Source organism: Hydra vulgaris, chromosome 15 (genome assembly GCF_038396675.1).
Source record: "Hydra vulgaris chromosome 15, alternate assembly HydraT2T_AEP".
NCBI classification, from domain to species: domain Eukaryota; kingdom Metazoa; phylum Cnidaria; class Hydrozoa; order Anthoathecata; family Hydridae; genus Hydra; species Hydra vulgaris.
In genome coordinates this window covers 54777501-54794858 of record NC_088934.1, presented here as the reverse complement: position 1 = coordinate 54794858, position 17358 = coordinate 54777501, and the positions used below count along the sequence as shown (strand labels likewise).

At 26.4% G+C, this 17358-nt stretch overlaps 1 protein-coding gene across 3 annotated transcripts in view; it reads right to left on the bottom strand.

Moving 5' to 3' along the window:
* The window catches only part of LOC105848468 (ubiquitin carboxyl-terminal hydrolase CYLD), a 134832-nt gene that overhangs the window by 48436 nt on the left and 69038 nt on the right, over positions 1 to 17358 (bottom strand). For all 3 annotated transcript variants that reach the window (XM_065820032.1, XM_065820030.1, XM_065820031.1), the window contains one exon: positions 4850 to 5096. In XM_065820032.1, coding sequence (XP_065676104.1) covers positions 4850 to 5096 — 247 coding nt within the window. The remainder of the gene's footprint in view (positions 1 to 4849; positions 5097 to 17358) is intronic.

Genomic DNA, 17358 nt, shown 5'->3' with positions numbered 1-17358 from the left:
GGAAAGTATGCACCCTTGATCTTTAGGATCAAGGGTGCATACTTTCCCCTACAAAATCCAGGGGGAAAAATGCTAAACAAAAATTTACGAAAGACAAAATTATAAAACTATTTTAGCGTTTTCTAATTTTATGGTTTTAATAAACTTTAAGAAAGTATAAATATATTTTTTATAATCAATATTAGTTTTACAATTATCATTAATTTAGGAGAATGTTATTAACACAATGCGCCCTGGATTTTATGATCAAGGGTGCACGCTTTCCCCTACATTTAACAACAAAACTTTTTTGATCAAAAAAAGCGTTTGTCAGTCTTAATATAATTGTTAAAGTCAACATTTATAGTTGTTTCATATTCAGTTTTAAAGTAGTTTTAATTAGTTACTGGGCTTTTCTAAATTTGAAAGAGCGCATTCTCAAAATGCATGCGATCATTGGAGAAAGATCTATCAGGCAAGTTAAAACTTTTTACCCTATGGAATTTAATTATTTATTAGTTTAGAAATATTACATAAAGAATCATGTTAAGATAAATAATCATCATTAAGATCATATTATAATTGAAGTGCAGAAAATAGTTTAGCAACTTAGATATAACATTTTTATTAGATATAAAGTAGAAAGGGTCACTCCTTTCAATTTTTAAAATCGTTTACATTTTGTTTGTTTTAGCTTTTCTTTTAGCTTTATTTTTTTTTTAGCAATTTTGTTTATATTAAGCTTATATTTTATTTTTTAGAAGCAGATAGGGGTATAGATGAGGCCTAATTATTTTTTATGCACTTTTTTTTTGCAGCAAAAAAGTTATACTAATATTATTTCCATAAAATTGGTTATTACTACTTTGAAATTTCTGAGAGGCTATTAACTATTTTTGTTCTTTTTTATAAAATTTAGAAAAATAAATTAAAATTTTTAGCAAACACTGACAATTTATTGTATGTGAAGGTTAAATTTTGTTACAAGGATTACAGTTCTTATGAAATAAAATATAAAGGTAAAAAGTATTGTTTGTATATATCTATATTTTGTTTACTTTGAATCTTTTTAAATTTTTTCGTGTCATTTTTAAATTTTTTTTGCACAATTCAAGTTATATTGTTTGTATTGGTACATATGTTTTTTGTATTGTATTGGTACATATGTTTGTATTATATTGTTTCCATATTTTTAAATTGCTATGAGATGGCAAACGTGCAGAGCAAAATTTGTCAACCTTGCTAGCCGAGCGATGTACTTATAGCTGAGGTGTGACTTGGCAGTGTTTAGTGTCAAACTGTGTTACTGCTTTAGGATTAGGTGTTTTCTAGCCTTTATTATTAATTATTCTGAAAATACATAGTAATGTCTTTTAATACCATTTTACGTAATGTTGTTACTTATGTTACTAATGTTGTTACATTTGGCTTACCTTTACGTTGGTGGCTATTGTTAAAAATGATTAATATGTAGTTTCATGATTAGAATTTTCTGCTTTTATTCATTCACTAAAAGCTAAGACAAACCATTTTGCCATATATACATTTTGTTTATATCTCAATTTGTCTTTAGTTTTGTCTCGATTTGTCTTTAGCTTTGTTCATTACATGGTTTTACAAAAAAGATTTTTGTAAAACCATGTAATGAACAATACAAACAACAAAAACCAAATCGTTATTTCATGTTAGCTTTTTCTAAAAGCTAACATGAAATAACGATATTTAACAATTACTATTCTGGAATCACAACAGCTTATCTCTACATATCAGGTACATTGATTTTCCAATTTTCATGTGTTGCTTTTCTTTGTATTTAATTATTCATTACATTTTTTCATATCAGATTTATTATATGATGTGTTAATGCAATATAGAAAAACAAAATATTGTTAATTTTTACGTATTTTAAAAAACATCTACTAATAATTAGTCCAATCAACGTTCAAAGTTCAACATTGCATAAGTCATTTTAAAGTAGTTTCTAGGTTTTTCTAAATGTGTTTCTTATTATTCACGTGGTTTTACAAGCAAGGTCTGCAAGCAAAATTAAGCTTATAAATTTTTCTTATCTTTTAAAGAGAATTAGTGTTGTTCGTTATTTAATTTAATTTGTTTAAATATAGTAGTTTTAATAAATGAATGTTTGTTCTAGGTTTTTTACTTATCTGTTTTCAGACTCTTAAGAATTAAGCAACTTAGCTAAGCAGGTTTTTAATAATAAAAATTTTTAGACAGTAGAACTGGTACTGATTTGAGTAAGTTATTATTTTATTTTATATTGGCTTTATTTTTTATTAGATTATATTTATGTTATATTTTATGTATTTAACATAGAAAACTGACTTTGCGTAAGTTTGGCGCAAGCTCAAAACTGTGAAATTTGTATTCACCAAACTTGAAATATAAAATGTACTTTTAGTATATTTTATATTTCTTTGTATAAGAATTTCTCTTAAAAAATATACACATTCTCTTAAATTCTTTTTTATTTAGTTTAAAAAATACTGACTGAAATATTGCTTCATTTTTTTAATACTTTTTGATCGTGTTTTGTAGTTTAGATTCTTTTTTAAATTAAAAATTATTGATATAAATAAACTGTTTTATATTTTTGATAAACAACTTATATATAAACTTAAAAAAAGATATGGATTTCAATTAATCTCAAGTTAAAATATAGTATTTGATTGAAAAAAGTCACAATTCGTAAGGTTCTTTTACGTTTATTTATTATTCAGTTGTAACAATATTGAGTTGATAACCAATATTGTCATTGACTATAACCAAACATCAGAATATTTTCAAAAAACTGGTCAAGCCCAATCCCCAAAAATTACAACATAAGGTCATCAACTTGTCCAAAAAATATCTGACAATGATTCAAATATCACTTCTTACAAAAAGTCTAAAGTTGTGCCCAATAGAAATTTTGTGCACATTGATTCTGATATAAAACAATTCACACAATATAAAAAGAAAAAGTTTATGGAACGGAGAAAACTGACATAAACATAACTAAAAAAAAAACTCAAATTATAATACTAGGACAATTCTACCATACCTTAATGAAATTATTTCAAAAATTCAATCTATTAAAATGAAAAAAGTTAAAAACATTACTTGTCAAGAATAGAATTAGAAGAAATAAAATAAAATCTTAAAGGTAGACTGATTAATGCTGGAATTAACTGACATCACATCTGAGTCTGTTCATTAATTTAATTTTATCTCTAATTGTAACAAAACAAAAAACTTAATTGAGATTTCTTTAGAAAAATACCAAGAATATAAGATTCAGACAGTTGTACTTAGACATGTTAATCTATATACTGGTATTCCACACAACCTATAGAATATAGAAGGTATAGAAGCTGCACAAACCAGGTATACACCACACAACCTAGGTATAGAAGCTTTAAATGTCTAGATTGTAAAACATAACAATTCAATGGAGAAAAGATTACGGAATTTATTAATAAATCAACATTTTTTATTTAAAAAAAACAATTTGATAACCAAACATCTTATTTAATAACCAAATGTTTAACTAAATTACAGGAACAGGGTACTAATTTTGCTCCAAACTGTGCTTGTCTAACAATTTAGTTTTTAGCAAAAACAAAGCATTTACTGAAGACCTTACCTAAGCACTTTTCCAACAAAGAATTCAATGACATTATATTATAGATATACTGATGATGGCTTCATATTCTGACCAAAACACTTAGACATCAGTTTAAAACTTTTATAACCGTATTAGATAATTCAATTAGTTTCACAACAAATATAGGCAAAGAATTTATAAAAAATAGAAACACTTACAATATTATTAACTTCTTAGACATCAATCAATCTTGAAAACAGGAATAAAATATAAACTGACATATATTATAAAGAAACCAATACTCAAGATTACTTGAACTACAACAGCCATCATTCATATTACATGAAAAAGAAAATTCCTTTTAATCTTGCTGAAAGAATAGTTGTTTACTCCTCTGAGTACGATAAGATAAAGTTCTGCTAAACAACGTTTAGCAGAACTAAAGATTTTTTTTTTGTTATTCACCTCCTCAAGGCCGAGAAGGCCACTACAGATGAGAAGGCTATTTAATAGTGGTTATAACCCTCTCTCAACTCTATAACTCCGAAACACGAACCTTGACGAACAAAGCCGCTGCGCAGAGAAACAAGTTGAGCGCGGTACTACCAGGGACGTGGTGGGAATTGAACTCGGAACCACTCGCTTATGAAAACGCATTTATGCTTATGGCTGAAAGAATATGAATATCTGTTTGAATGTTTTTAAAAAAGCATTTCACAATGCAAACCTCCAAGAACCAACTTCCCAAAATCAATCTAAAGAAAGTTTTCCTTATATTCCTCTAACTACAACTTTTTACAGCAATCTGAACAACCAAACTTTTATTACTGAAACCAAACTATTACTTCTGCAACCAAGGTTGGTTGCAAAAGTAATAGGTTGGTTATTGAAACTATTACTTCTAAACCCAATTAACCAATTAAGAAGATAGATAATTTAAATGTGAAGATAAGCCTTACAAAATATATAAATTCTATCTTCAAGAAGCATGATCATATTTGTAACTAAACAACGCTTGTTTACAACTCATAGTATATCTTCTTCAAAATATTTTTACTTAAAAATAATTAAAATAAAATATATTAACATTATTCAATTATAGGCACTATCGATATAATATACTATAGCTACAAACTTTAAAATTTAAAATCAATCTCTTAAAAACATTGTTTTTTAAGATGTGGAGTTAAGGTTATAATTAGATATGTATACATTCATATAGATGTGAATCATTAGAAAAAAGTTACAAAACAAAAAAAAACTTACACCCTTAATGGATTTACTATATTTAAATGAAGACACTTTCGAACATTATCACCAAAATGATCTTTAAAACTTTTTTTATATAACATACTATCAAAGGTGGAATTAAAAGCAAACATTGCAAATAAAGTTGCATCCATGTAGCATGAATTGATATGACCTTGGATTCCTTTCATATCTCCAATGTATTTATCTCCTAGCTTATTTGGTGGAGGATAGTAACCAAAAATAGCTTGAGATTTTGAATGACCTATTTTAAATAGAAATATTCTTATAAACACTCAAATCTTTAGTCTATGCTTATACTTTTGTTTTAACAATAATATCTAGTAGTAATGTAGTTAAAAACCCCTCTGTCCTTGAAAGTACCCCTATGTCCTTTGAAAGTACCCCCATGTACATCCTAAGCTTAACTACATTTTCTTTTCAGTGGCAAAGCTAATGTTTCAGTTAAAATTAATGTTTCAGAATTCAAAAAAATAAATAAATAAACAAGTAAACAAACAACATGAAATAACAACTGTAAAATAAATATTGGTAAATTAAATTTCCAGCCTTAGTATAAGATCGTTGCTTCCTTTCTTGTCTACAGTATATATGTTCTTATATCAGGGATGCGGAGTCCCAAAAGGACTCCGGCTTTATAACTCTACTTTTTTCAAGTCTGTAGTGTCCAGAAGCTCTAAACATGTTTGTTAACTTATGATCTGCTATAAAAAAAAATTCATGAGATTTAATGACTTGAAACTTATTGTTTTTAAGCCCGGAGTCCTGGAGTCCCGCTGCCATTATACCTAAGGACTCCGGGTTCAAAAAATGATTGTTCCTCTAACATAAAAGTCTTAATTTTTTTCCTAATAGTAATTCATAAACTTATTTATATTTTTAGAACTCTTGGATACCAAAAACTAGGATGAAGTAATCTTTTTGTGACTTTAAAATCTGGAGTCCTTTTTAGGACTCCGCATCCCTGATTAATATATATGATAATATGATCCAAAAATTTAAAGTTGAAGAAAAAAGTTAGATAAGTGTTTTTTACTAATTTATTATTGCTCTGTTCTTTAAGAACATTGAGCACTCTATTTGTAAAATACACTAACAAAATTTGCATATAAATACATATATATATATATATATATATATATATTTATATATATATATATATATATATATAAATATTATGTCAGTGTACTCAATGTTCTTTAAGAACAGAGCAATAATAAATTTAATTTATATATATATATATATATATATATATATATATATATATATATATATATATATATATATATATATATATATATATATATATATATATATATATATTAGGGTGGCCCTAAAAACAATTTTTTTGAAAAAAATCTGCTCCCACCCTTTAAATGTGTTCTATATAATACAAAAACACTAGGTTTAAAATTTTGTTGAATAAAAAATATTTTTAGAGGTCCCCCAAAACCCTTTAATATTTAACGGGTCCCTAATATTTAAAAAAAAAAAGTTTCTCGAAAATAGGTCAACCTGGTACTCAAATGAAGCGAAATTATATAAAAATTTCAAAAATAACATTCATTTTGAAATAATAAAGTTATTTTAGGTTTTACTACATAAAAATCTTGTTTTTTAGCAAAAAATGAAATAAGTGAATTTTTCATGATAATTGTGATAAATAAGTTTCAACTTCAAATTTATTTTTCAAAATGAATAATATTTTTGAAATTTTTATATAATTGCGCTTCATTTGAGTACCAGGTTGACCTATTTTTGAGAAACTTTTTTTTTGAAAATATTAGGGACCCGTTAAATATTAAAGGGTCTTGGGGGACCTCTATAAATATGTTTTTTTTCAAAAAAAATTTAAACCTAGTGTTTTCGTATTAGATAGAACACATTTAAGGAGTGGGAGCAGATTTTTTTAAAAAAAGTTGTTTTAAGGACCACCCTAATATATATATATATATATATATATATATATATATATATATATATATATATATATATATATATATATATATATAGTTCTATAGTTTGTTGGCTTTAGGAAGAGCGGAAGGAAAAAAGTGATTCTTACGCCAACACATACGTCACTTTTAATTACTTTTGACTTTCGTCCAACATTTCCGTGTTGGACGAAAGTAAAAACCATTAATTTAATTACAAATTAATCGTTTTTTAAAAAAACCACAAAAACGCAAATTTAATTGACCAGAATGTTTTTAAAAACATTCTGAATGTTTTTATAACATTTTGAATGTTTTTAACAATATAAACAATGTTTTTATTTTTATTTTTTTTAATAAAATGTTTTTATTTTTATTTTTTTTAATAAAATGTTTTTATTTTTATTTTTTTTAATAAAATGTTTTTATTTTTATTTTTTTTACTGTAAATCATGCGCGGAGTGTTGCTACATCGACTATCTTATAGCCTGACTCGCAAGGGAGTGCTGCTACATCGAATGACAAATAGCCTGACTCGCAAGGGAGTGCTGCTACATTGACTGACAAATAGCCTGACTCGCAAGGGAGTGCTGCTACATCGACTGACAAATAGCCTGACCCGCAAGGGAGTGCTGCTATATCGACTGAGGGTTTGGTTGGGGCAGGCAGTCTATCATTATTAAAAAAAAAAAATTCCGGTCTTGCATTTTAATTTTTACTTTTTGTCAACAAAATATCGAAAAAACTTTCGGACAACATCTAAGGGTTCTATATATATATATATATATATATATATATATATATATATATATATATATATATATATATATATATATATATATATATATATATATATATATATATATATATATATATATTATATATATTAATATAATATAATAATACATATAATAATAAACATATAACAATAAATTTAATTTATATATATATATATATATATATATTATATATATTAATATAATATAATAATACATATAATAATAAACATATAACAATAAATTTAATTTATATATATATATTAAATTATATATATTAATATAATATAATAATACATATAATAATAAACATATAACAATAAATTTAATTTATATATATATATATATATATAAATATATATATATATATATATATATATAAATATATATATATATAAATATATAAATATATATATTAAAATGCAGTAGTGGTGTAGTGGTAAAGCGCTTGCTTTATAAGCGAGGGGTTCCGAGTTTGATCGCCACCACGCCCCTGGTAATACTGCGCTCAACTTGTTTCCCTGCACAGCGGCCTTGTTCGTCAAGGCTTGTGTTTTGGAGTTATAGAGTTGAGAGAGGGTTATAACCACTATTAAGTAGCCTCCTCATCTGTAGTGGCCTTCTCGGCCTTGAGGAGGTGAATAACAAAAAAAACAAAAAATATATATATATATATATATATATATCAGGCCTTGTTACGAGATTTCGCTGCGTAACAAAAACGCGTAGCGCATTTCTAAGTAACTCAACTCAGCAAATATATTTTGCATCGTTAGAAGTTATATTGCGTCACTAGCGTCTTTTCAAGTACCGCATTGTAATTAAAGTTATTTTATTAACGCGTTAAAAATCATACAAACAGTTTGTTTTTTTCTCACTATAACAAAAGTTACAAATAAAATCTAAGTTCTTATTAAAAAAATCATTTTTATTATTTTCTTCAAATATGGACTAAATTCTATTTTGAAAAAAATATTTTTTTCATGAAACGTAAAATATTTGTTTATTTTCTTATGATTTTATATTTGGTTTTTGGTTATTTTATTAACTGTTAATACATTTTTTCTTATTTAATTTGTGAACTCTTTTTAATAATGTTTTTAAACAATAAAGTTTTTTTTTGTTATTTATCAGTTACCGATAACATATTCGTGATCATAATTTATTTTCATAAATTAAATGAACGTCATTAAAACTTTACGTTATTGAATTAACAATAAACAAAATATCTTATTAATAAACTATTTACATCAAAATAAAATCGTGCATTTTTTAAACTTATTATGACTAAAAATAATTTTTATATTTAAAAGGAATTTATATATTTAATTCCTTAAGATAAAACTTAAAACACTTTTTTTTTTTTAACTAATTTTTAATAGCAAAAAAAAAATTATGAAACAAACTGTTTCTTTAACAAAAAAATCTATTATTTTACAATTGCGGTTAAATGCTTTTACTTACGACTTTATTTCTTCTGAATAAACGTCACGTTAACGGTAATCAAAAGATAATTTAAATATTAAAAGATATAAGTTTTTGCGTAGCGCAAAACTGCTGAACGCGTAGGCAAATCGCCTTTTCGCAAGCAAAATGCGAGCTGCGTAGCGCTTCTTAACAAGGCCTGATATATATATATATATATATAAATATATATCAAACAAAAAAAAAGTCAGTAACTCTAAGGACATGCATAAAAACTGTTTTATAAAAATTGAGGAAAAGAAAAGATTTATGTCTTTTTTAAAGTGTTTTTATTTTAATGCAACATCTATATGCAATAAATGGGATGAGTTCATTGTAAGAATTGAACAGCTTTGTTTTCCGCACATTATAGGCATTACTGAGACTTGGTTCAACAGTACCTCTGAACGCAATATAGAAAATTACACGTCCTATTTCAATAATTGAAGAATTATCAGTGGTGGAGGAGTAGTAATTTATGTGCGAAATGATCTTTATCTCATGAGATTGACCCTTTCTACTTAGATAGTGAGCAAATTTGGTGCAAGGTCAGCATTGGTTCAAATACTATTTTAGTTGGTTGTTTATACAGACACCCTCATGCTTCATATGACCTAAACAAAATATTTAATGACTCAATTAGAGTAGCGCATAGATTAGTCGATGGAAAAAATTTAACTAACTTATTAATAATGGGTGATCTAAACTACCCTGATATCTTTTAAGATGATACAGGAGGTATGCGTTGTGGTAAAGGACGAGTTTCAGGCCGAGAATTTTTAGAAACTATAAACGACTGTTTTTTATTACAAGCAGTTTATAAACCTACTTTCAAGCATAACTTTTTTGATATAATTTTAATTGATGATCCTGATCGTATATATATGCAGTAGAAATAGGCCCCCATATCGGATCCACGGAGCGAAATCAGTTCCACAAGACATTGTTATGGGAATATTGAGTTAAAGATCCTTCCTGTTCAAAAAACAATCAAAGAAATTTACGAGATTACAAATGTGGTAATTATGAAGCTATAAGTGAAGCACTTAATAATATTAATTGGCATACAAACTTCTATGATAAAGACACTAACCAATGTTATAATATTTTCATTGGCTTTTATAATAAAATAGTTAGAAGTTTGTTCCCATGAAATCCCTCTCCACCCTCAACTTATCCAAATCAGTACCCAGATGGATTATCTTCAAAAAGATGATTGCAGCATCTGAATTAAATAAAGGTAAGCTTAAAACTGAATTCAACAAACAATGTAAATTGGTTAAAAAATTAGTAAATAAAGTAGTTTTACAATATGAAGAGAGTATTTCAATGCATGCAAAACGAAATCCTAAAATTCTATACTCCTACATCAACCAAAAAAAAATAATAAAAACTGATATCAGTATTTGATGTTGACAGGAAACAAATCACAGAGAAAATAGATATCACCCATTGTTTAAATCAACAGTTCCAAGAAGCTTTTACTCAGACCCATAACAGAACATTGTTGCCAGATTTCAAACTAAAAACTCAAACTATATCTTATGTTGACAGTAAAACTCTATTTAGTAATACTCGAGTAGCCACTCTACTGTGCAGCTTCGACAAATCAAAACCGCCTGGAGTAGACCAGTTTCACCCTTTTGTTCTTTCAAAATGTTATAAGAACCTGAGTTTTCCATTATCTTATATATTTATGAAACCTTTTGAAACAGGTATTGTTCTCTTGCTATGGAAAGATACAAATATCTCACCCATCTTCAAGAAAGGATGTAAACTTGAACCAATAAACTACCGTCCAATCTTGTTGACTTCAAATGCAAGTAAGAGCACCTTACTAAACTCAAACTACTATCTATTCACTAGCATGGATTTGTTAGTGGTAAATCTTGTGCCACAAACCTCTCAGAGGTGTTAGATATAATTACAGAGGCACTAAACCATAATTTTATGGTTGTCCTAATCTTACTGGACTTTTCCAAAACTTTTGACAGAGTAAGCCATGAACTACTGAATATAAAACGTAATGGCTATGGGTTTGATGCAAAATTAATTGATGATTTCTGCTTTTTTAACTAAGACTAGCATGCCAAACTTTATCTAAAGCTTTAGAAATGTTAGCAAATCAGTAGTAGAACAAGAAGATCAAAATCCATATTGATAATCAAGAAGTAAGTTATTAGATTTAAAATGAGAGATTAGGTGATTGTTAATTAAAGACTCAAAAACCTTGCTCATGAAAGTAAGAAGACTAATGGAACAGTAGTAAGACAAGTCAAATTGCTCTCTAGAATTTTTAAAAATAGGGATAACAGATGCCCCTTTTCAGCAGGCTGGAAAACAAGACTCTGATAAGCACTTGTTAAATAGTTCTAAAAGTATAGACAACAGGCATGTTGTCCAGACCACAAGCTGTAGGAGAGTCTAAGCAGGAAACCACTTTAGATACAGAAACTGGAGCGATACAAATGTCAAGCAATGGATCAACCTGTTTGTTGGCTATATCAGGTAGAATGCAACAAGTGGAATCAAGAGATGATATTGATAAAAAGTTCTTAGCAAACAGTTCAGCTTTGTTTTCAAGTGACGTGACAAAGTCTGAACCATACAAGAGAGGTGGAGTAACAGATTTGCCCTTATTGACACTGTTAAAGATTCTCCAATACTCACAATAGTAAACAGATGTCTGTTTTCTGGAGAATTGTTTTGCTGATAGATCTGGAAGTAATGGTTTCGATTGGAAATTACAGCCATGGAGAAGAGTGAGGCTTAACTTGGAATCGTCGAGAGGTAATAAAAGATTCCATGTTTGACTGAATCCAAGAAGTTATGTAAGAAGCACATTCGTCAGCCGGAAGACGAAAGGTTTCTACCCAAGGGCCATCACAAAGAAAATCACAGAAAGAGTCCCAGTCAGCTTCAAGGCAGTTGTAAGAGGTACAATGATAGGGGGATTCTGGTAATGAAGAAGAATGAGATAAAAGTTTTAGAGAGATCAAACAGTGATCATGAGTCAAGTAGAGAAGTTAAATGGTTCGGTTTGCCTGGGAAGCGAGTTCGCGAATTTTAAAATATATTAGAAAACGTCAGTTAAAATGATATACATATTTTTGGTTTTTTTAACTATAAAAAGAAAACTTTCTGAAAATTAATAAAGTTTTGGAGGAACCCTTTTTATTGCAATTTTGAAAAGAAAATGGTATTAACATTAGCAGATTACTTAGAATTCTGTAACTTTATTAATTGATTAGTAATTTAAATATCTAAACAACAATCATATGGAAATATAGAAGGCAATACTTGAATACATATAAATAGCAATGCTTAAATAGGTTACTATTAAGTATAACAATAGAACAACACAGAATAAAATTATTCTAAAAACAACATTATGGTAACAAAAGTATAAGTACATTTAGCTGTTAAATTAAAGCTTATAAACATCATCTTAAGAATAAACAAGTTTGTCTGTAAACAAAGTCAATTTATCTAAGCAAATACTAAGTAATGTTCTAAGTAAGTAAAATCTAAGTAAATTCTAAGTAATGTTCTAAGATCATTTATTATTTAATTATCATAACAAAATATTTAAATTAAAAAGTTGGAAAATTGGTAAATTAGTAAAAATTGTGTGAAAAGTGACCGATTAAACCGATTAAGCTGTAGCCAGTGTGTGTGTGTGTGTGTGTATATATATATATATATAAATATATATATATATATATATATATATATATATATATATATATTTAGCAAATTTTTTTAACAAATATGAGTAAATGTTCCAGGTAACAAAAGAAAAACTATTCAAACTAAGATGAGTAAAATATATTTATTATTTAAATTTTGACAAATATTTAAAACTTTTTTCTCTAACACAGAAGGCCTTTCATATAAAATCTTCAGCTGTGTATGAGATATACAAAACTAAAAAAACTCTTTATATTGAACTTCCTATAAAATTTTTTTTAAAAAAGGAAGTAATTAAGGTTTATATGAAGAACAATAATTAACAAAATTATAGCATAACTTGATACTAGTTGGTAAGGAAAATTTTAAAAGTAATGTGAAAATTATTACTTCCTGTTTATATGTTCATTGTATCATGTCCCTGTTTATGTTGGTGAGCTTCATAAATAAGAAGTAAATTCTCATTTGAGAGTTTTAACATTGGAAATAATTTAAAAAAAGGTTCATTTTTATGGCAATTGAAAACATGCTGATCAAATTTATCTGAACCAATAGCTGTTCTGCATGTGTAGATGTGTAGATTAGTTCTTAACCTTAGGTTATTAGTTTTACCAATGTATGTTGTTTTTCCATCGCATCCATTACATGATAGAAAATAAACAATATTTTTTGAATTACATGATATTGAAGTTTTAATGTACCATACTTTACCAGATGATGTGGTAAAATGGTTAACAAACTGAAGATACATTGAACATAACTTACAACGTTTTGATATGCATTTTAAAACCTTGCATTCATCGTTAATAAAAACTGGTTTCTTATTAAAACTTGATGTATTAATGTGTCTTAAAATATTTTTTGGTTGGCGTTGTGATAGTACAATAGAAGTGTTTTCAAAAACTGATTTTAATTTATTGTCTAAAACAGATAGTTTCAAAATACCATGTAGAGTAGTTAACAAATTTTCAAAATTAATATTTGCAAAATTTGTAGTTACACAAGGTATAATTTTGTTCTTTTCTCTTTTTTGAGGTGCTGGTCCCTGTAGTCGAGCTTTAAAGATTCCATTATTAATGATTTTTTCTGGGTAATTGCATCGAACTAAAAATTGTTTTAGTTGTTGAAGTCTGATTGCTATTTTTATTGGATTAGATACAAAACAAATGATTTGTTTAGCTAATGTAAAAGGTATATTTTCCTTTGTGTGTTTAGGGTGATGGCTTTTGTAATTTAGATAGTCATGGGAGTTTGTAGGTTTATAAAAAATATCTGTTTCAATAATGTTGTTATCATGTAGAATAACTGTTATATCTAAAAAGTTTAAAAATTGGTACTGTGTGGTATTCGTATATGAAATTTTAGATTGTTCTTCTGTTTATTCGATATTGGGGTGTAAAGAATAGTTAGGATTTTGAAACTGTGCAACAAATACAACAAACAAGCACTTTTCTAATTAATGATTCATCTCTATCTGATAATAATTTACCATCAAAAAACGACCACAACAAGCAGTAAAAATGAAAAAATAACTCCTAAAATTATAAATTTATCAAAAATAAAGCTATCAATGTTACAAATATCTCTATTACTCAAAGGTCCTAAGTTTACTCCCACAACCAAAGGTAAATTATTTTCAGTGAAATACGATTTAAAAGAATTTACAAGGAAATTGATCATCTAAGAACAGTTTTATGATAAAGAATACAGCGATGAATCTTTAGTAAAAGATAAATCTAATCGGGAAATGTTCACATCGAATACTCTTTTATCAAACATTGTACAACAAATAAATAACTTAGTTCCTGGTGAAATGAAAGTAAAATATAACATTACAAAAAAGGAACATGATGCCTTAGAAGAACTAAAGAGTAACCACAAAAGAATCATTAAATCTGCTGATAAAGGAGGTTGTTTAGTTCTGATGGATGCAGATTACTATAGAGATAAACTTGTGTACCATGACCATTTATAAACAGAAACATGTAAAAAAGTTGATAGTAACAAAGATGAAATATGTTTTAAGAAACTTAAAAATCATGTGGATAAATTTAAAGAATGTTTAACAAAAAAAGAAATTACTTATCTCAAAAACTATGAATGGAAAACTAGCAATTTTTATGTGTTACCGAAAATTCACAAATCTAATGCAATAGAAAATTTTATAAAAGAATCTAATAAGGAATATATTGAATGTTTATGCCCTGATGATCTGAATGGAAGACCAATAGTTGGAGGTTCTTTTTCGCCTACTCAGCGCCTTAGTGAACTCGTTGAAAAAATCTTATCACCTCTTGTACCAAAATTAACAACATATATAAAAGATGATTAACATTCCATTAGAGTACTACCTAACAATATGGAGTACCAAAATACTACTTTATACAGTGTTGATATTTCTAATCTTTATACTAATATTTCTCATGAACTAGGTTTAGAAGCGATTAAATTTTGGATAAGTAAATTACGTGATGATATACCTATCAGATTTTCGGAAGCTTTTATTTTAGAAAGCGTGAATTTTATTTTAAAGAACAATAATTTTACTTTCAATAATGAGTTTTTCAATCAACTAATCGGAACAGCTATGGGAACAAAAATGGCTCCACCATATGCTTATTTAGTAGTAGGATATCTTGAAGAAGTGAAAATATTTCCTAAAGTTTTATCGATTTTCTTCAATAAAATTGAATGCGAGAATATTCTAAACAATTTCAAAATATACATGGATGATGGTTTTGTCGCTTTATTAAAATCAATTAATGTTAATTTGCTGTTAAAGTGTCTCAATTCTTTACACCCCGATATCAAATAAACAGAAGAACAATCTAAAATTTCATATACGAATACCACACAGTACCAATTTTTAAACTTTTTAGATATAACAGTTATTCTACATGATAACAACATTATTGAAACAGATATTTTTTATAAACCTACAAACTCCCATGACTATCTAAATTACAAAAGCCATCACCCTAAACACACAAAGGAAAATATACCTTTTACATTAGCTAAACAAATCATTTGTTTTGTATCTAATCCAATAAAAATAGCAATCAGACTTCAACAACTAAAACAATTTTTAGTTCGATGCAATTACCCAGAAAAAATCATTAATAATGGAATCTTTAAAGCTCGACTACAGGGACCAGCACCTCAAAAAAGAGAAAAGAACAAAATTATACCTTGTGTAACTACAAATTTTGCAAATATTAATTTTGAAAATTTGTTAACTACTCTACATGGTATTTTGAAACTATCTGTTTTAGACAATAAATTAAAATCAGTTTTTGAAAACACTTCTATTGTACTATCACAACGCCAACCAAAAAATATTTTAAGACACATTAATACATCAAGTTTTAATAAGAAACCAGTTTTTATTAACGATGAATGCAAGGTTTTAAAATGCATATCAAAACGTTGTAAGTTATGTTCAATGTATCTTCAGTTTGTTAACCATTTTACCACATCATCTGGTAAAGTATGGTACATTAAAACTTCAATATCATGTAATTCAAAAAATATTGTTTATTTTCTATCATGTAATGGATGCGATGGAAAAACAACATACATTGGTAAAACTAATAACCTAAGGTTAAGAACTAATCTACACATCTACACATGCAGAACAGCTATTGGTTCAGATAAATTTGATCAGCATGTTTTCAATTGCCATAAAAATGAACCTTTTTTTAAATTATTTCCAATGTTAAAACTCTCAAATGAGAATTTACTTCTTATTTATGAAGCTCACCAACATAAACAGGGACATGATACAATGAACATATAAACAGGAAGTAATAATTTTCACATTACTTTTAAAATTTTCCTTACCAACTAGTATCAAGTTATGCTATAATTTTGTTAATTATTGTTCTTCATATAAACCTTAATTACTTCCTTTTTTAAAAAAAATTTTATAGGAAGTTCAATATAAAGAGTTTTTTTAGTTTTGTATATCTCATACACAGCTGAAGATTTTATATGAAAGGCCTTCTGTGTTAGAGAAAAAAGTTTTAAATATTTGTCAAAATTTAAATAATAAATATATTTTACTCATCTTAGTTTGAATAGTTTTTCTTTTGTTACCTGGAACATTTACTCATATTTGTTAAAAAAATTTGCTAAATATATATAAATATATATATATATATATATATATATATATATATATATATATATATATATATTTATATATATATATATATATATATATATATATATATATACATATATATATATATATATATATATATATATATATATATATATATATATATATATATATATATATATATATATATATATATATATATATACATATACATATATACATTTTTATATTTAAATATATATATATATATACATATTTATATATATATATATATATATATATATATATATATATATATGCATATATATACATATATATATATATACATATATATATCAGGGTTCATTAAGGGTCATTGGTAAAAAACAGGACATTTTTTTAAAAAAAAAAGGACTGTTGAGGCCTAAAAAACAAGATTTTTCTTAGAAAAATAGGCTATATTGTGACACAATTTAATATATATTGTTTTAAAAAATGATAAATGAACTAGTAAAAACGTTTAATAAACAGCAAAAACTGTGT